General features: G+C 39.9%; 1 protein-coding gene across 5 annotated transcripts in view; it reads right to left on the bottom strand.

The window, feature by feature from the left end:
- The window catches only part of dlg3 (discs, large homolog 3 (Drosophila)), a 163,183-nt gene that overhangs the window by 50,385 nt on the left and 91,549 nt on the right, over positions 1-21,249 (bottom strand). For 3 of the 5 annotated variants that reach the window (XM_036127249.1, XM_036127250.1, XM_036127248.1), the window contains exons 2-8: positions 16,307-16,360; positions 15,885-15,935; positions 12,442-12,566; positions 11,892-12,061; positions 11,656-11,792; positions 8,671-8,815; positions 4,925-5,087 (exon numbers count right to left, since the gene is read on the bottom strand). In XM_036127249.1, the coding sequence (XP_035983142.1) occupies positions 4,925-5,087; positions 8,671-8,815; positions 11,656-11,792; positions 11,892-12,061; positions 12,442-12,566; positions 15,885-15,935; positions 16,307-16,360 (845 nt within the window). The remainder of the gene's footprint in view (positions 1-4,924; positions 5,088-8,670; positions 8,816-11,655; positions 11,793-11,891; positions 12,062-12,441; positions 12,567-15,884; positions 15,936-16,306; positions 16,361-21,249) is intronic. The other 2 variants (XM_036127251.1, XM_036127252.1) reach the window with 1 other exon arrangement.

Raw genomic sequence — 21,249 nt, 5'->3', positions numbered from 1 at the left:
TGTGATTGGAGCTGGCAGCATGGGTGATGAGAGGGGTAAGACCAGAGTGCGTGGCCTGATTTTTCCCAGTGTGCTTGATGAATCATGACAGCTGCAGGATTGTCTGCTGCTGCTGCTGCTGCTGTTCGTCTGCTGGTCTGTACCGGATCAGGTTTTTATCCCTCGTTGCGTTTATGGTAGCCTTTTAGTTTACATTATCACGGATCCTAATCAGAATGATCAGATTTTTTTTTTTTTTTTCCCCCTCAGGCTGCCACACTGTTATTTTCACACATACTCAGAAATACATTCTGGAATCAGAACATGGGATATATATACGTTATCCAATATAGGCTAAATTTAACACAAGCAATGGTTCACACAGAAACATTCAAGCATTCATCCATGTGATGATGCACAATGAACAAGGCTGTGGAGAGAAAAATCAAAATGCAGAGGGGAGGGGGGGGGGGGGTCTTTTGCACATTTGACGCTGCCAAACAGAAAATAACCCAAAAACCACTGCCATAAATATAACAAGCAGCAGAGAAAGCAGCAAGGTCTGATATATGGGCTCGGTTTTATCAATGCCTCCTGACAGATGGAGTCGGGCAGCTTGTGGGAGCAGGAAGCCCTTTCGGCTGCACTCCTGTGGAGATGTGTTTGTGGAGAGCAGGTATGGCTCCATTTTACACTGAAGCAGAAAGGGAGCTATGTTTGAAATTCAAGATGCTCAAATTTTCACTAAAAGGAGGTACATGTTTTATCCAAGACTGAAAAGAAGGGGAAGACACCCATAAAAACCAATAAAAACACATAATAATGATGTAATGTTTTTAATGGTGATCAACAAACTGCAGCATTTTAATTATCTTTGCTGGTTGCTATAGGCTCAGGAAAGACTATGGTGTAACTCCATTATATATAAATTATCAAAATTACATACATTCATCCATAGCATACAGTTGAAACCAGATATTTACACACAGTGTAAAATTATACACACCTTCTATTTGTCACTCTGACATTAAATCCATCAAACATTTTCCTGTTACAGATCACTTATGATTACTACAATTTGCCAGTAAATGCCAGAATAAAAGATTTTTTTGAAAATCTTTTCTCTATTTCTTCAAATTCAGAAGTCTACATATACTAAGGCTACTGTCCCTTTGAATGCTGAAAAAACTCGGCTGATGATGTCAGAGCTTTGTAAGCCTCTGATAGGTGGGGCACCTTAAGACAATCAATGATACACACGACATCTTTGAGTGGCATCATGCAAATCATTTTATCTGCCAGAATATTAAGAGGAGAATTGTGGAGCTCCACAAGTCTGGATTATTTTTCGTTATAATTTCCAGATGTCTGAACTGTTCAAACAATTATACGCAAGTATAAGCAGTGCGGGAATGTCCAGCTACCAAACCCTTCATTCAGGAAGGAGACGGGTTTTGTGTCCCACAGATGAAAGTGTTTTTGTGTGAAATTTGCAAATCAACGGCAGAAAAAATGAAAGACATCCTGCGCAGATGCTTCTTAAACTGGCAAGAGATTTTATTATCCACATTAAAAAAAATCCCTTACCAACATGGGATAAAAGGCCACTCAGAGAGGAAGAAGCCATTACTTCTAAAGTTACATAAAAAGACAGATTACAGTGTCCTGTGGTCTAACCATAGTGACCGTTGTTACATTTGGAGGCAAAAACAGGAAGGATGCGAGCCTGAGAAAAATCTTCCTAACTGTGGGGTGGCAGCGTCATGTTGTGTAGGTGTTCTGCTCCCGGAGGGAATAGTGCTTTTCACAAAATAGATTTTATTATGGTGAAGAAACATTAAATGGAAATATTAAAGCAACATGTCAAGAGCACTTAAGTTAAAGCTTGAGAACAAAAGGGTCTTCCAAATATCCAAACATACAGTTAAATTAATTGCATAGTGTCTTAAAGGACCATAAAGTCCATAAAGACTCAGTTAAGCCAGTTCTGGAGGAATGGGCCAAGATTCAAGCAAACTATTGGGAGAAGCTTGTGGAGGGAGACCCAAAATGTTTGATGCAATTCATACATTAGAAAAAAGCAGTTTTAACGAAATGTATCTAAACTTCTGAATTTTAAGAATGTAGTAAAATAAAGGAAATCTTATTTTAGCAAACAGAAATAATTTTGTCAGTCCTAACTGTCGAAAACACAGGAAAAGTTTATTCTCACTACCATCAGACTGTGAGATAAAATAGTTTTGTGTCTTTTTCTAAAATGTTTGTAAATCTCTAGTTTCAACAGTAGATGCCATGGCAATTTTAAGCTTTCACATATGCCTTTAAAAGGAGCATTACACATGTTTTAAGGGTAAAAATTCTAATTTTTTCTTTCCCCATATATGCCCTTACAGTTGCCCAACATGTAAAAGTTGCTTCTATAGGCAGGTCAAATCCTCTGGGTGTGCGCTTGGATATGACACAATGCGCGCTCTCGTTCAACCTGGCTACTTTGTTGAATCTGCGGCGTAATCAATGCATTAGCAAGAGAACACGGGCTAACTTCAATACTTATAACTTTCTTACATCAGAACCCCCCCCCCACACACCCCACACCTCCTAAACAAAATGCTTTTCCTCCTCTCCACTGGTGTCATTTCAACTTGTCGCCAGAGGGGGTAAACCTGTCCAAAAACTCTGGAACTTGCTCCTTTAAACTTGCTCTAACACGAACAGTGACTGGGAATTATCCTTTAAACACAACAACTGTCAATATTTATATGTATGTTCAATTACAGGTTTACTAAAACTTCCAGATGTTTCACAGGGAGATAATTTTCTAAAACGTTGTGTGAGAATGTGTTATGGTAAAATGGTGAATGGACTGAATTTATATAATGCTTTTCTAGTCTTGCTGACCAATCAAAACGCTTGAAACTAGGAGAGCCACATTCACCCAATCGCACTCACGCTCAGATTCATACACCGATATGCAGAGAGGCTGGCAACTAGAGGTTAAATGCCTTGCACTAGGGCACAACATGTGACAAGGGGAAGCTGGAATTTAATCGACAATTGCAGGACGGCTGCTTCACCCGCTGCTCCACAGTCGACTACGTGTTGTGGTCTGATGAACCAAACTGGAAGTTTTGGTATGTTTGACATAAAAAGAACGCCAAACTTTACCAAGAGAGCACCATACCAGCAGTGAAACATAAAGCTGGCAATATTATGGTTTGGGGTTAGTTTTCCTATAAATAAGATGAGGGGGAATTTAATTTTTCAGCATCATGGTAAGTCTAAATACTGTATACATCTGAATTAACTAAAAAAATGACCGTGTGAGGGGAAAACTACAGCTTTTGGATGGTCAAGCTAGAGTACAGAGTTCAAGCCAACACCAACACTGTCGCCTGAAGGGAGCAGTGGAGAACAGAAAGTTCTTATGCTCTCATTTTCTGACATGGCAAAACGATTTGGAAAGGTTGTGCAAACGTTTTGAGAGCCACTCTATGTGGACTTATATCAAAAGTTTGGTTTATTTTGTTACTTCTGCACATAAAATAGTCAAATATAGATGAGACACTGTTGCAGGAGCTTGCCGACTGTCTCAAAAGGCGTCTGATCAAAAGACCAACCTTTCTGAGCTTTCTGAACAACAATAGGTGTGAGTTTGTGTACCAAAGGTTTGACCAACGCATTAAAGGACATTCTTCCACTCCACTATATCCCAGAAAAGCTCTTCACCAAAATCTCAGCCACGTTCATGATGCATGAAGGTTTCCGACTGGACTCAAAAGGTCCCGCTTGTCACAGAACACAAGAGGCACTACCACACTTTGCACCGACATGAAGCTGTCACATACACATGAAGGAGGGAAACATTTACATGCAAACATAAAAAAAGAACTCAAACAGGAAATCACAAAGGTCACCCTGCGACCCCTTCCAACCCTCCCCTCTCCGTCACATATTTTGTCGTTCTTATCCTCTGAGTCTGTCTTTGCTTTTATCGCAGTGTTTATTAAACAACTGTGGCAGTATTTACTGCTAATCAGGAAGCGTTCCTCTGTCCTGGTTCTACTCTCTCTTAGGCCAGATCCGGATGTTGGGGTACAGAGAGGAGGGTTAGCTTAGCAAGGCATGATGGACTAGGTTAGTACCTGCCGGAGAAGGGGAGCGGGCCTTGGCACAGGGGAGCAGGGGAAGGACAGAAGCCTCTGTAGTGGGCCTGGGGCGCCTTGCTATCCCCAGGTTTGTGGATGACACTGTAAATAGGTTCAGCCCTGCTGTGGGGGTACAGGAATCACAGTGAACGGGACAAGTGTAGGACACAAAGAAGGCACACATACCAACAAAGATGCGACAAATACTCATACGACTCATGTAGACAGATTGTACAAGGACATAACAGGGCAACATAAACATTCATCTAGGAAAACACACACACACACACACACACACGCACGCACGCGCCAATAAACACAGGGGGGGATACAGCCTTCCCTCCCCAGAGCTCTGGGTTAAGCTGACTCAAAGCCTCATGGGACAGTCCAATCAGGCCCCTTATGAATGCTACTTCTGATCCACTAGTTGGCTATGAAGTCAAAGGTTAAAACACAGTCATAACAAGTACAAGAAGTGACAAGGAGCTTCTCTCAGCACACAGCCACCACACGCTGTCCGGCTACAATGCAGTATGCACCGCCACGGCCAAACAATCAGCCCCGTACTTCTTTTTCCACCACCAAGCACTTCATGAGGACACTTAAACCACTGTTCGAGCATGTATCGTCACAATCCCCAATGACGATGCATGTAAAGCAAAAACAAAAAATGGAGGCCACTGGCAACTGAAAGTAACCCAAAAAAAAAATAACGTTTCCAGAATTATGCTTTGAGAAATGAATTGTGTTAACATTGAAAACGAGACATTCAGCCCTGGTGGGGCCGCTCTGTTACTTACCTCGTGAAGTCTTCCTCCCCGAGCATGGGGCGGGGGACGGGCGAGTACCTTGACGGGGTGACCTGGGGCGGCGGGTACACTGGCTTTGACTCCATTGCCCCCATGTAATTGTGGCTGACGTGGTTGTCTACCATGGTGGGGAAGGCTGGAGGGAGGGCCAGGCCAGTAGGGGGAAAGAAAGAATGATTAAAATAGGAAGAATAGGAGGCAAAACAGCATCTTTGGAAGTAAATACATACTTAAAACGTCATCTATTGCTTCTAGGAGGTCGCTTCATGCTTGCTCAGTATGAGGGATTGCTGCAAAGCCATCAACAATGCAGACGACTGTCCACTGTGGCTCTACGCTCTTTCAGGAGGAGTTAATGCTGCTTGAAGAGACTTTGATGCAATCAACTGGTTCCCTTATATAGGAATTTTTTTTGACCAATCTGTATAATCTGACCCAATCTGTATAATCTGATTGATTTAGATTTTGTAAAGTGCCTTGAGATGACATGTTTCATGAATTGGCGCTATATAAATAAAATTGAATTGAAGTTCTTTTAAAAAAAGGCTCCAGAAATGTTCCGGCCCCTCCTAATTTTGATGGTTCAGATGCATCAAATTCAATCGTTCTCTGACCAGTGGGACAAAATCTGGTTACTGCAGTGGCGTTGCAGTTTTACAAGCAACTGATTCATTGCAGAATTTGGTCCTAATTTTACAAATAAATAAAAAAATTCCTTTTTAAAAAAAAAAGATTTTTCTTTCCTATTTTGAATGCTGTTAAGCTCAAGTATTTTTGGCAGTCACTTTTCCACCTTTGGTCACTTGTTATACCACGTTACCAGGGAGAGTATCGTTTTGAAGCAGGAGCAGCTGATCAACTTCTAAGAAACCAAATCCCCAATGAGCTGGAGAGGATGAAAAGCAGCAGCAAAGCAGAAAGAGGAAGAGGAAGTTCCAACCATATCTTCTAATCAGTCATAATGAGGAAAGTGAATATCTCTCTCAAATAAAATGGGCGCTCTGACAACAAGCCAGTGTCAGGAATGAAGTACTACGTGTGTCGCTGAGACATGGATGCAGTTATATTCCTGCCTCTCTTCCTGGCTTTCAGACCATACGGACAAGCAAACATTTAAAGAGGAAAGGCAAAAACCACATTAGATAGATTAGCAGTGACGGTCAACAACAGATGGCGTAATCCAGAACTCTGTAAAATATCATCTCTGTATCAGGATACTAAACTGTTAGCTTTAGGTTTTTATCAGGTTATCTGCAGGAACAAGACGATCTTCTGTAATTCTTTCATGGAGAGTGCAAACAGTTTCTGACACATTTATAGCACTAGCAGAACAATTGCATTAAAAGCCAAACAAGAGGTCTGACTCAGTTCTGGAGAGTTCACTTTGCATGGAAATATGCTTCATAAAATAAAAAATATAATGTACAACCGTGAGCATCCTCTTCACAAGAAAGTAAGCACAATTTATTCAGGCAGGGGATTCTGCAGAGCTACTGTAATACAGACCTCTACAGGAGATAGTTGATGCCCACTGGTATAATTATCATTAATGACTCTTTGAACCAATTTGGGGAGAGCTACTATAACTTAATCCTTTCACTGTAAAAAGGGAACTCAAAGTAGGTAAAATCTTCTTGAAATGTGTGTATTTTTCATTGATTTGAGCTGGTAAATAAGACTATTTGCTAATGGAATAAGATTTCTGCACTTAAAATAAGAACAATTCATCTCCATCATCTTCTTTTAAGTGCAGGATGTCTAATGATCTTATTTAAGGGGTAGAAATTCTCATTCCATTGGCAAATAGTCTCCCATAGTTTCCCACAAAAACACTTGATTTCTGCAACACAGACCCTCCCAGCATTCAGTAAGGCTCTGTGTCCTTCCTGAATGGTATAATGGACGTTCCCATGCTGTTTATATTTACACATACTTGTTTGAACAGGTAAATTGTATCCAAGGATGAACCAGGCAGGCGGAGGTCCAAAAGCAACTCCATGTTAAATCATATTCCTTAGCAGTGTGCTTTAAAATGCATATGTAGGTGTGTCTCTATAAAACTCAAATGCTGTGAATTAACCAAAAGTTTACAAAGCCATAATATCACCACCAGGATTTTCCCTGTTTATAGGCATAGCCATTTAAATCCATGTTAAGTTTCAAGTTTGGAGAAAACAAAACAAGCTCCACAACAAATGTCAGAAAACAAATTGCATTTTTGGTGCATTTAGAATAGAAATAATTTGGGTAATCCATAATTTAATGTCAGAGAGTGAAGAACTGTTGTGAACTGTTTATATAGTGTAAGACAAGGCCACACAATGTATCCAGGATCTATCCATGGCAATAATAACATCCCAAAGGACTGTTTCTAGTTCAATAATTGTTGGCAAACATATTCCAAGTGTTATGAACTTGCCTTTTAGATGTCAATGTTATATTTAGCCAGAGTCTCATGGCAGCATATGCTCACACTGGACACAAATGACCTTACCTGAATGCTAAAGGTCACTGAATACAAGAAGCAAATATAAAAAAGAGATAAAGCAAGACAATAGGCACAAGAACAATATTTACCAATATTAATCACCTTTACAAGATTTTCTAATATCGTGCAGCCCTAATGTACATTTAATATCTGGGTTCAACTGCAGCTCATTCATTAACAGACTGTCTATATTTATCTCAATCTCTACATTCACAAGACTTAAAGACAATATGTGAAATCTGAATCATATTTCACAATAACAAAGTGTGTTGAGTTTGTGCAAATGAATGAGGTGGAGAAGTAAATAAAAAAATCTCGTTTAGATATAAAGCAAAATAGACTGTTGAACCGAGGTCACTGCTCTTTACAGATTCTGCTTATTTTCATTACTTTTTATGATGCACTGCTATAAGTAACCCTGTCGAGGTCGTGTATCAGTTCTTCGTCTTGTGTAGAAAGACCTTGATGTTGCCAAATAAGAGGATTTATTCCCAGATCAATGTGATTTTCTTTCAAAAAATAAAAACAGCCATTTCTTCTTGGGTTTTGTAAAAAAAAAAAAAAAAAAAGAAAGCCCCGAGGCTGTGTTCTTGTGACACGATGCACTCTCTTTAAATTCCCTGTATTTATAATTACTTTCAGAAGGAAACTGGTTCCTGCACAAAATCTCTGCCTTTACTTGAATACGATTATTTAGAGGAATACAAGCAGCCGCACCAAGTCCAAGCAAGGTTGCTAATGGAAATGAGATCTGGTTGCTGGTCTAAACCCGGGTTTGCTCATCGTACTAAACGTGGTTAAATAGAACCAAGGATGCTTTCAAGTTGAAGACTAGACAGGAACAGATTAAGACAAACCTCAATCAATCAATGAAAGTCCCACACTGGTCTCCTGTAACATTAAATCACTGCTCGGCTGAAATCTGAGAAGCTGCAGCTCAAGATCGTGGGCTCTCATGAGCAGGTGGGATGTGAGAAACCATCCACACTCTGTGGGTGGAAGAGAACTGTGCTTGCCGTTGCTGTGGGAGAAATTGTGTGCGTGTGTGTGTGTGTGTGTGTGTACGGGCATTTACTTCATTCAGTATGTGGGTGTCTGGGCATTGCAGTTGGAGCAGAAACCAGTGATCAGCTCAGAAATACGGAAACTTTTGTGATGAAGATGAAAAAGAAAGCAAAACCAACCACCAACATCTTCCCTGCAGTGAAGCTGAGGAGAAGTAAAATAACACGGCGAGGTAGATACGTACTGCTAGAGTAGTCTGGAGGGGCGTACATGTCGTTCAGGTGCACGGGTCCTGGCTTGGCCACCTTGAGGTAAACCATATCCGAGGTGTTCTTCAGCGCAGCTACCGCCTCCTCATGACGCACATCCTGCAGCACGATGTTGTTCACCTGAAGGTGTCGGCCATCAAGGAATAAAAAAATAAATAAAATAAAAATAAGAGCTGTGACAACATCACAAAGCCATCACACCAGCCAACACAGTAATGATTCATAGCTGGAAGGTATTATGAGATTGCAGTTCATTTCATCAGCAAAAAAAAACAAAAAAACAAATATTTTGTTCTGTGGCAATGACTGAAATAAATGCAGCATTTCTAAAATATTTCAGATCAGATTTCAATAATCCTGTATATAATACTTTTCATACTGCTGAAGTGACATGATTATTGATGCTGCGAAGAATGCAGAAGTTGTCGAAAAAGCGCAGCTCTAAAAAACTGCATTCATCCAGATTAGTCTGTTGTGACTCTTGCATTGGAGGCACTTTGTGCATATTTATAAGTTTAACGTTTAGCTGAAGCTGCGTCAGACAATTCTTAAACATATCGCTGTTTAATATTTTTTATCAAACGCATCCGCATGGGGAATGTGCATATAGAAATAAGCTTGTTGAACTGCACTCGTGGTTAATAATTAGAGAATAGTCTCCTGCACATTCTTTTAAGTATCAAATAACTTTCTTCAAATATTGTTCTTGTATGCACAGCTTTAGCAAAGTTTTAACTCAACAAATGGCCTCTCAATTTACTTAAAAATACTGGTAAACAGTATGGGCATAATCAGAATCAGAAATATTTAAATAATCCCAGAGGGAAATTATTTAAAATTTAACTACAAGCTGCAGGCCCACATCATCAACCCTCCACCCCTGTGCTTGAAAGGTGAAACTAGAAGTTTGAACCTGACGCATCAAAGAAGTCAGTCAGTTTCTAATTGTAATGTACTGAGGTTTATAGTCTTTAACATTCTTAGCCATGTAATGTCAATAATAGTAGCTTTTGGGGGCTTTTCTTTGTTTCTATCAAATTTCCATTGTTTTAGTCTCTCTCAATGAATGAATAGTGAACTCTATTATTTATAAGTGGCCTTACAACCATTTCGACGTTGTTGGGTGGCAGCAACTGTTTTTCTATAATCCCTGCTGACCTTTTTCGTCCTTGGCACCGTGTAAACACACTAATACTCAAAAAGTCAAATGCATTTGCTCATCAGCATTCATCTAGTACTTAACCCTATTAGTCCAATAATAGTAGTGAGGATAGGATGGGTTTTTCATTTACCTATTTTGGATTATGCCTAGATGGCTCTTAGATTAATAATTGCAATTTGTTATGTCATGAGCTTTTGCTTACAACAAAACTATTTTCCCTCTTACAAAAATTTCTGATTAAACAAAGACAAAGAAACTGAGTAAATATGAAAAGTAGTTTTTAAATTAAGGTGGAAAAAAAGCAGTCAAACACAACCTGGTCTCATGTGAAAATATAACCCTTCCCATTGTTAAATAATCAACTTAACTAATCAACCACACTTCCTGGTTCATCTAACTAACCACACCCAGGACTGATAACTGTCAGACCTGTAGAAATAAATCATTCACAGATTACCTTTCTGATGACATGAAGTAGGCTAAAAGATCCTTCATCAGAAATGATTAAAGAACAAAAGTCCAAGTCCTTCTGCCTGGAAAGGGTTATAAAGCCATTTCCAAGGCTAGGGACTCCGGTAAACCACAGGGAGAGCAATTATGCACTAATAAAAACACACGGGGCAGTGGTCAATCTTCCCAGGAGTAGCAGGCCTACAAAAAAAAAAAAAAAACTCCGAGACAATTAAGAACGTCTACAGTACTACAGGTCTCCCCGTCTCAATTAAGGCCAGGAAGCATGATTTGACAATAATAAAGACAGAATAAATCACATTCATGGGAGACTTTCAAGATGAAAACCACTGCTAACCAAAATGCCCATAAAAGGTCGTTCTCCCATTTGGCTAAAAAACACCCATCTTGATTCCCAAGGAGGCAAAATACTCAGTGAACTGATGAGACGATGATAACTGGAACCTTGTGGAAGACGTGAGTCTTGTTAGATGTAAAATTAACACAGCAATTGAGAAAAAGAGCATTTTACAGACAGTCAGACAGGGTGTGGGTAGTGTGTTGGTCTACGGCTAGTTTGCTGCTTTCGGAGTTGGACGACTTGCCATAACAAGATGGAACCAAAAGTATTTCTCTGTAGCAGAAAATCCTGAATGATAACGTCTGGTCACCCTGACCTTCCTGACTTTAAGCTCAAGCGCCACTGAGCTATGCAGCGGGACAATGGTCCAACGTACACAAGCCAAATCCACCTCTGAATGGCTTTAGAGTGGCCTTCTCAAAAATGTGGACTGAAATGTGATTGAAATGCGTTTGCATAACCTTACACAGCTAGTTTAGTCTCAGAAACCATCCAATGTGACTCAATAAAGACAATTCAGTAAGGAAGAGTGGGACAAAATTCCTCCATAGGGATTTTAAAGACTCATGACCAGTTATTGCTATTAAATGCCTGACTGCAGTTTTCCCTGCTAAGGGCGACAAACCCAGTAATCAGGTTAAATGGCAATATTTTCCAAATAGGCCCAGGTTGGGTTTGATAGCTTTTCCTCTTTAAACTTAAGCCCTCATTTGAAAATGTCTTTTTTGTGTTTACTTTCATCTTTATCTGTTATTCATCTAAAAGCAAAACTAGAAGAATTCTGTAAATTGGCAAATAATTGACCTATTTTTACCTAAATGGCAAATAAAAACTTTACGTCGTCATGTGTAGGTCCTTAGATTAAAAATAAGGTAAAATCATTTACTATTTTTTTTTAAATCAGAGCTTTTTTTTGGAGGATTCGGTAAGTATTGTGGTATGAAATGCAGAGTTGTAGCTTTAGCAGAGGGAAGTGAAGGCTCATACAGCTAGCAGTCGGTCTCCAGTTTGCAATCGTCCATCTTTCTGGGCAGCTCCTCCTTCTATGATCTTGGTAATATAAATGCTGTTGTCTCCAGGAATATGCTGGTTCCCAATTCCTCCAGCAATACTGAATCCCAGTCCTGAGAAAAAACACAAAACGGGACAGTCATTGCGTGTACAAATAAATTAACCTTTTCAGTAAATGGGATTGCGTTTATGTCCAACAGCGATTGTTTGACCTTTGGGCCCTTTGAGCAGGTTAACCTCCAGGATGGTCTCCGGGGGGGCCTGCCTCCGTCGGACCAGCAGCCGCACCACGGGCCCCGCCTCCTTAAGGGCTTCCACCGCCCGGCTGTGAACCACCTCAGAGACGTCCACGTCGTTCACGCGCAGCACGCAGTCGTTAACCCTGAGAAAAGTTCAAATATACATCACACACACACTCCACTTTGTTTGGTGTACAAAGGCAGGAAGACCCAAGCACGGCTAATAAAAATCAGAGGCTTTCAAAGCACTCCATATCATAATTTTTTTTTTATTTTTATTTTTTTACATCTCTCAGACTCTTGGTTTTTGCAGTGAATCATAACTTTGAGGAAGCGCACGGAGCCGGGAGGCAGAGAGCTGAAGAAACTCTGCCTCCCACACAGCGCTGCCTGGCGGGACGTGGTGTTGGTAAGCGCTAAAGATGTGAGCAGAAAGGTTAGAGCAGGAGGAGGATGGAGAGCAGAGCTGAGCTGGAAAAGAGCAAAAACAAATATGGGGGGTGGAGGGGAGAGGTGAACTTACCCCAGCCGTCCATCCATAGCAGCTGCGCCTCCAGGGATTATCTTGGTGATGAAAATCCCCGGATCATCAGGAATGTGGGGATTGTCTATTCCTCCAGCGATGCTGAAGCCCAGGCCAGAGTTCCCCTGAACACAGGTTGGGATCGGTGTTTTCGTCAGAAAACCAAAAGCATCACAGATGCATGCACTCACTCAGAGCTACACAAATGTGAGCTTGTACAGAGCCCCCCCAAAAGTATTCATATACCAATCAAAATTTTTATGCAGTTTGTCAAATTACAATCAGAAATGTAGCCAATTTGATTGGAAATACAAAGCAGCGACAACAATTTCAAGTGAACTGAAAAGTGTGGTGTGTTTTTGTATTTAGGCCCCCTGAGTCAATATTTGCAGAACAATCTTTTTCGCTGGCAGTCTCCACCAGCGCTGTAGATCAAGAGACGAAATCTTTTCCCCCCCATCTTCCTAAAAACATGGCTAACTGCTGATTCACACTGCAAGGATTTCAAAATATTCTGCCGTTTTTCAAAGGGCGAGGGACACCGCATGTAACGATAAAAAATAATTTGGTCGTACAGTGTGTGGTGTCCGGTCAGACGCAGAGCTCAACACACGAACAGATTTCACTTAAGATCATTCAGATGCCAGACGGGAATCCTCTCACGATCAAACGTGAGTTCAGAGTAAATAAAAATGGACGACCAGGAAGAATAATGGCGATAGTTTGTGGACTGATTTTAACAGAGAACAAATATAACAAAAAGGAAAGGCCTTGGTTAAAGACAATGCGACCGGGGGAATCCCTCACCTCGCTTTCTGATTGGCTACACGTCACATTCAACAGGGTCCGTGCTCGTTAGTCTTCAGGAGAATCAACACACGCTAGGATATCAGGGTAAGACAATCCAACATGTTGAATATCCCTGATTTGACGTCGGAGCGATCCCGACGTTCCTCCGAGCGGACCAGATGGCTCTTAACACGCCACAAAGGCAGGAATATCTCTTAAGATTATTTTAAGAGGCACGGCAATAATCGCCGTCTCTCAGAAGCGGGAGATCGTGGCGAAAATCGGGCGAAAAATCCTGCCATGTGAAACAGCCTTTAAAATGTTCTTAAGTCTTTCCACATATTGTTCATGGGCCTTAAGTCTCAACTTTTATCTAAAGGATGCCTGTGTAGCACTGACTATTAAGGATCATTGTCCTGTCGGAAAGTGAAATTCCATCCCTAACTGTAAAAACAGATCTAAAAATAAGCAAAATGTTCTTAAAGTTAGTGTATTTATCCTTGATTTGAGCAGGTAAATAAGACTATCTGCCAATGGAATGAGTATTTTTACCCCTAAAATAAGATAATTAGACATCCTGCACTTGAAATAAAACGATGGAGATGAGTTGTTCCTATTTTAAGTGCAAAAATCTTATTCCATTGGCAAATCATCTTATTTACCCGCTCAAATCAAGGACAAATACACTGACTTTAAGAACATTTTACTTATTTCTAGTTCCGTTTTTGCTGTGCTGGTTTTCTTCAAGCATTGTCCTGAATTTATCTGCATCCATGTGACGAGCTTCCATTTTCCTGATGAAGAAGAGTATTCCCACTCCAGTATTAGACCAAAGACTTCAATGTTGGTCTCCTCTGACCAGAACATGTTCTTCTACTCAAGGCAGGAGGCACAGCTAATGTTTTTAATGCTTTTCTTGAGCTAAGGGCTTTCTTCTAGCCAGATCTCTGTCGTGCAACACTAATAGTGGTCCTGTCAGCAGCGTTCCCAACCTGAGGTTTGGATTTTTGCAGCTCCTGCACAAGGCAAGGCAAGGCAAATTTATTTGTATAGCACAATTCAGTACAGAGACAATGCAAAGTTAACATGGTCTTCTCTGATTAATGGTCTCTTTGCCTATCATTAGTTCAGGTGGTCATATGTAGGGCTGGACGATATGAATTAAAAAATAAAATCTCTGATTTTATTATACCAAATCGTATTTATTTATCGATTTTTATCCTCCTTTTCGTTCCATAAAAATACATCAAAGCAATTATTTTAAAAACTTGCTTTTATGTCAAATATGTCATCTGGGAGTTGATCTGAATTCAAAGTGCAACTAAATACAAGCTGTAAAACATGCTTGTAAACAATGAAAACAGAACAATGTGTGCTGCTAGTGGTTTTACGCAGTGAGCTGAGAACAGGCTTCACTGCACTTGTGTAAGTTCAAACTAACTTGTAAAAAAATAAGTAAATGAGTAAATTAACATGCCTTGTATAGCGTTACGGTAAGAAAAAGTTTCATCTTTACCATATTTTGACAATATATTTTCCTAAATATATATTCAACATTGCACGGTGTACTCTTGATGGAAGCCCAATGAGTGCATTGGCAAAATAAAATCCAGATTTTCCAAAAATTAAATCTTAAAAAAATTGTAAATTCGAATTAATCGATTAAATCGATTTATCGCCCAGCCCTGTGGCCATGTGTTGTTAGGTTTGCAGTTGTGCCAGACTCAGTGCGTCTTCAGATTATGTTTTGAACAGCACTCAGTAAGATGTCAAAAGTCCGGGATACAGCAAAATAACCTAACCCTAACAAAAAAAAACAGCATTTTAATCACACAGATAATCTATACAGCCCAGTTTCCACAAAAAAAGCACAATTTCTGTTGCATGACAGAGTGCCTCCAGGTCTCTAAAGTAGACAGACACCGCCACCTCCTGCCATTCTCATCCCTATGATTACACAGGCCCCATTTGGATCCAGTGGGCCGAGGTACAGTGCTGCATCTGACAGCCGTGGCCGCAAAGATGGGCAGCAAACAAGACAGCTGAGAAAGGACTTCTCTTTATTATTTTCTATAATTAATGAGAAACAGTCGCAGCAAATTAGGACAGAGGCGACTGAGGCTTCGCAGTGTACTGCTCCAGAGCAGGGAGGAGTAGCCACCAAATGCCGGACGCCCACAGACCCTTTAAGGTGCAGCTCTAAATGCAGAAACGCCACTTTTAAAGTAAACAGGTTAGAAATGTACTGGGTATCTATCGAGAATCCACAGATGCATCAACATGGAGGTGGAATAATGAGAATAAAAAAAATATAACTGCCTCCTCTCCACGCTGAACCTCTCCTGCTAAGAGCATAAAGCAAGAGACCACTTTACATTCCTGCTGTCTGCTGATGACATGAAGCCCTGGATTACATAAAAAAAAAAAAAAAAAGACTTGCATCACTTCTTGCTTGCATGAGACATCACATCTAGGAGTCACTTACTGTGCTAATGTATCATCAGTAGCTTAACTAACGCAGTTTTCTCCTAAATGTTTAAAGGTCCGTCTGTGTTATTCAGCTCATTTGACAAAGAATGAGCTGCTTGCTACCACCTAGTGGGGAAAAATCCTTTATGCAGGAAATGCATGAAACAAAACAAAATATAACTTACCCTCTCTAAAATGATTTCCTCATATTTGTACATCCCATCGCTTCCATTGACCTGTTGAGGGAAAAAAAAAAAAAAACAGAAACAAGAATGTTACTTTAAAAGATGATAAATATTTAGATGGACTCAATGGAAATGAGCTAAATCTTTAACATTTACTTGTAGTAGGAACAATGACGAATATGGAGGGTTTGTTTATGAAACAGAGTGAATGCATTCTCCAAATGGTGCTACGGAAAAGACAGGACGGCATATGAGACGACGCAGAATGTGCTCTGAACAGGCCGTCATGCTACGAGGGGGGGGGGGGGGGGGGGGGGGCTTTTCATCCACACGCAAACATAAAAAAACATGTCCATGCGGCACAGAAAGTGAGAAGACGACGCATCCTTACTGTACAGCAGACAGCGAGGGATGATACTTACATAAGGGCCCGCATCCATCGAGTCTGCGTTCACAATGATGGGGGGAGGGTTGGCCTGTGAATGCGAAGAGATGCACATTAGCTCGGTGTGCGCGGCTGAAAGAGGCACAGACGTAATGAAGTAAGAGAGCGTTTGGGATCCCGCGGAAAACCGCCGGCGAGACCGAGAACGAGGGAAGGGACGAGTGACTGGAAGGTGTGAGGACCGAGAATGAGGACTGGGCTGGAGAGACCTCCGCTGATTAACCGCCACAGCCAGACGTCCTGAGCACACACCGCATAAAAACAAGCCTGCTTGTGTTTCTGCTTATGCTGCGATACATTTACCCCGCGTTTACTTACAGTTTACACACATCTGATATATGGCTATGTAATATAAGACTGCACGATACGAGAAAAAAACGGGCAATCGTGGTTTCATTTTTTTTGCGTTCAAGCCACATTTCTCACTATTCTCCTTGTGTTTTATCACCACCCTCTGCGCTTCAGCACCTCTGTTACTAAAATCTTTATCAGGCATGAGTACCGAGGGAAGAAAGTCCGTCCAACATGTTAAATGTATTACTATGCAGTCCCAGGAAACCTAATAGGCAGGGCACATACGCCATGCAAGCGCACCTTTTTGACTGCAGTGTGTGTTTAATGATGCTCTCTTGTAATGTGATACAGAAAAAGCTTGTACTCATACTACAGTAACCGTATCTGGGCCAAATAAGATTTATTAATATGTAGTAATAAACAAAGTTCTCCAGCTAGTGAAGCTTGTACCTACTGATGATGCACATAAACTTTGAGGTTTGTCACTGAATGAGGTTTTAGATGTAATAGTTGTGGTGGTGCTGGTTAGGGTGAGAATCTTTTTTTTTTTTAACTTTAGCTGCATATAAAGGAAATTTATGATTGGGTGCCGGACTGTTCTGACCAGTAATAATGCAGATGAATCCAGATATTTTTGACCAATCTGTATAATCTGACCCAATCTGTATAATATGATTGAACTTGACTTTGTAAAGTGCCTTGAGATGACATGTTTCATGATTTGGCGCTATATAAATAAAATTGAATTGAATTGAATAGAATATTTACACACACTGTATAACAAGACAAATAGCATTTTGTTCCTCACTGTCTGACATAAAAATAAGACAAATGCTTTCCTAAACATTTAGTAATTATTTCTATTAAATGTCGGAAATATCGAGCGAGACGTTGTGTTTTTGAGATTTGTTTTCATTACTGTCTTCAAATTCAAAAATGTTTATATATTTTCTTATGCTTAGGGACTTTGTTGTCTTTATTAATATAGAGTCCGTGTCTATTTGGTAGACTCATTTGTGGCCAAGCTTTAGCGTCCTGTCTTGATGTCTTGAGACGTTTACTCAATATTTCCACATATTTCTCTTTTGCTGTGATGCCATGTATTTTTTTGCATTGTTCCTCCTGCAGTAAAACACCTCCACAACATGATGTTCCCACCCCCGTACCTCACAGTTGTCCGTCGGCTTCCAAACTTCTTCCTTTTATCTCCAAGTGTAACAATGATTGATCTGGTCAATTTACAATCTTTGGGTTTTCGTTATATATTGTCTAATTTCGTTTTATGTCACACAAGGATGTTGTTTGTTTGAGGTGTTCCCCCTAAAGTACATTCAAACGTTCGCCTGCATTTAACTCAGATGTTGTAATTTAACCTATATAAAGCCATGACATCACCATCTAGGGGTTCACAAACATTTTAAAGGCAAAATACTAGTAGAGTATGTAAACTTTTGAATTTGAATTAAACTAATGTCTAAAAAAAAAAAAAGTTATCTTTCCGGCTTTTAACAAATAAAAGTAATGTTGGGGATTCTTAGTGAACTAAAATGTGGGACGTTTGAGAATAAAGGTATTTGTTTAGCGTCATAGTGTATGTAAATCTCTGGTTTCAACCAAATCCGGCTTTTGCGCTGAATATATTTGTAGGTTCCAGGATTGAAAGAGTAAATATTTTTCACTCCGGAGGTTGATAAGCATTTAATTGTCTCGACTGGATCTTTTTAAGGTCATCAGTGTGTCACACTGTGATGAACCTTGTTCTCAGTTGTTTTTGTTCAAACTCACTAAATATCAGATTAATCAAGAATCCTCATTGTTAGTCATACTCCTGCTGGTAACCTTTGTGAAATACTATGAATTTCTAATTTCATGCATAATTTGCTGATGTGAATTTTTCTTCTTCTAATTTCTAGACTGCCCATCAAAACTCCTTCCAGTTTAGTCAAAAAGATTATTTTGGATGAAGCATGACTATCAATCAGAATGTTGTCCTCATTTTAAGTCACAACAAATAAAATCACATAAGTTTATGGTTTCAAGAATCAAACAAACAAAAAAAAAAATACAATTTATAGCTAAAATAAAGTGCAGAATCTAAGCTTTCAAAAAACAATTAAGCTGTCAGCTTGGCTGCATTGTGCCACCTGGTGTTTGTGTTCCCACTTTGGGGGCTGCTGGATGACCACAGAAGGGGCAGAAGCAGAGAACCAGAAGTGTCAAGCTGGAGCCTGGATGGTTTAAGAACAGCCCGATGGGCCTTCTTTAGCTAAAGCCCTCATACTGGTTCAAATTCTCCTTAATTGATTAGGATACCGCGGTTAATGGGATGCTGAGAACATTGGCTGGGGATGACGAGCGTACAGAGGTCCAACACAAGCTATATACCCGTCTTTTCTCAAGGTTTCTCCACCTTAATCGTTCTTCTACAGTAACACTGTCAGTGCCTAAAATTACAGGTAACCCCGCTAAAGCCCTTCTAGCAGTGAAATGACGGCAAAAATGCTGAGAGGAAATGTTTCCTTTAATTTGACAAAATTTACTCACTGGAGAAAAAAAAATCCCTTATTATGAAATAATTGTTTTAATCAAAAACCTTCACTTTTTGTCAACCCCATTCTCCCAACAAAAACATGCAACGGAAGCAATTTTAATTGTTTTTTAGTTGCTCAGAGTGTCTATAATATATTTTACAGGATGGGTAATCTACTTCTGGACTCAGTGAAGTAAAAATAATTCATGACTCGAGGACTATCTCTCTTTGCCACTCTTCAAAATGAGAAAGACAATAGAACATGCCATTTAAGAAAGCCAGATGTGCGTTTATTGGCTCGAGGTTTATTTACTACATTTTGCCCCCTTCCTCCTTTCATTGTGTAGACATAAACCTAACCTAACCCTGACTTTAAACCATTGTGTAGCAGGTTAATCTATTTGGTATTTTGATGAATTATGGTGATAATCAGAAAAGGCTCATATCCCATGTACACAACCTTTCTGCAGGTTTTATATTAAACCCTACGTCAGCAGATTGCGGTTCAGATCCATGTTTGGGCAGGTCTAGTCTAATATGACCAACCATAACCCCTGATCAAACCAAACAACCTCTGAGTGACCTTCTGCAGGCAGATTTTAGTTTTTTTTACTGAAGTTGCATAACCACATTTTGTTTCATTAAATAATATGAAGAAAATAGAAGATTGAAGTCGGGTACAAAGTGATCGAAACTGCCAAGGAAATAACCAGAACCCACTTATTTTCAGACTTTAGAAGATCTAGTGAGGAAAACAGCTATAAAGTACGGGCACCAATAAAAGTGGCAGAGGTCTCTAAATATTTTAAAGCATTTTATGGATCTCTTCTGGGCGGTAATGGTGGAGAGCGCTGCACATATTGCTTGGGTTCAAGCAATTTCTTGAGTCCTGTTACTTAGAATTAAAGTGACTACTTTCTATTTGATGCCATTTTGTGTTGAAAAAGTGCAATTTCCCTCTCGCTCAGTCGTGTTTAGATGTCTGCGTTTACAACCCTCCTTCAATGCGACAACCTCATTAAGGAACAAATGCCGGCAATAATCAAAGGAAACAATGTGACATGAAATTTAGTTAGTTGAAATAAAAATGAAAGTATGTTTTTAGGGAACGTAAAGTAGGTCTCATATTTAATCACATCTGTCATATAAGAACCTGAAGCTGGTATAAAGAAGTACCCAAATAAAAAATATAACTCGGAAACTCACAGATATTGAAGTAAAAGACAAAATGTTTTATTTGATTTTTATTTGCTCTCTAACTCAACCTCTCCCCAGACACCCTTGAAAATAAACTCACACTCTCCAGACGAAGACCATTTATCAAAATGTAACAGTAATGTTTTATAACGTTAGTTATAGCCACTGAGACCTTAATGAATATTTATCCACTGTCATTAGCCACCTGTGGCATTCGGCTATATTGTCTTAGAGTGCATATATTACACTCAATACTGGCAGACGCCCACTTCTCATTCATTGGACGTATGAAAAACAAGTAGAAAATCTATTTAAGTTGAAATAGATTTTATTTGGTGAGAGCATGAGCCGTCCCTCCTGGCTATGGCGCCCTGGGAAGTGAACCATGTAGCACGGATCAAAAACCATTGCTGCTCGTGACAAAATGACATTTTTTAGAGCTGGTTTGGGGAGCTTATTAAGCTATTTAACTTTTAGTATTATAATTGGATCAGATATTAGGTTTACTTACACTAATTCAGAAAAATGACTTAGGTATGTCTTACATAAAATGCAAATGTAACTCACTGAATCTTGCAGAAACCTTGTAACGAGAATAATTTTAAGTTGGCATGTTTATGAAATAATAAAATGATCCAGCTTCTCAGTGGACCTAGATTTTACATTTATGTTCCTCCACAAAGTATTTGTGCACTATTAAAAGGAATTTCACCCTCTGAATAAAGGTTTGCGTTACGATTTTGCCAATCTTTCACTACTCCAAGTGTGCAGCCTCCTCCTCTTGAAAGTAGCTCTCCATGCAAATGTGGGGTTGTAGGTCTGACCTGCTCCACTCAGCGGTGATGTGCAATGACTCCAGACAGCTGCGGATGCTACCCTCCCCAAGTCAGCACAACCGG

Source organism: Fundulus heteroclitus, chromosome 23 (assembly GCF_011125445.2).
Source record: "Fundulus heteroclitus isolate FHET01 chromosome 23, MU-UCD_Fhet_4.1, whole genome shotgun sequence".
NCBI lineage: Eukaryota > Metazoa > Chordata > Actinopteri > Cyprinodontiformes > Fundulidae > Fundulus > Fundulus heteroclitus.
Note: the sequence above shows the minus strand (reverse complement) of the source record. Positions and strands in the feature narration are given on the sequence as shown.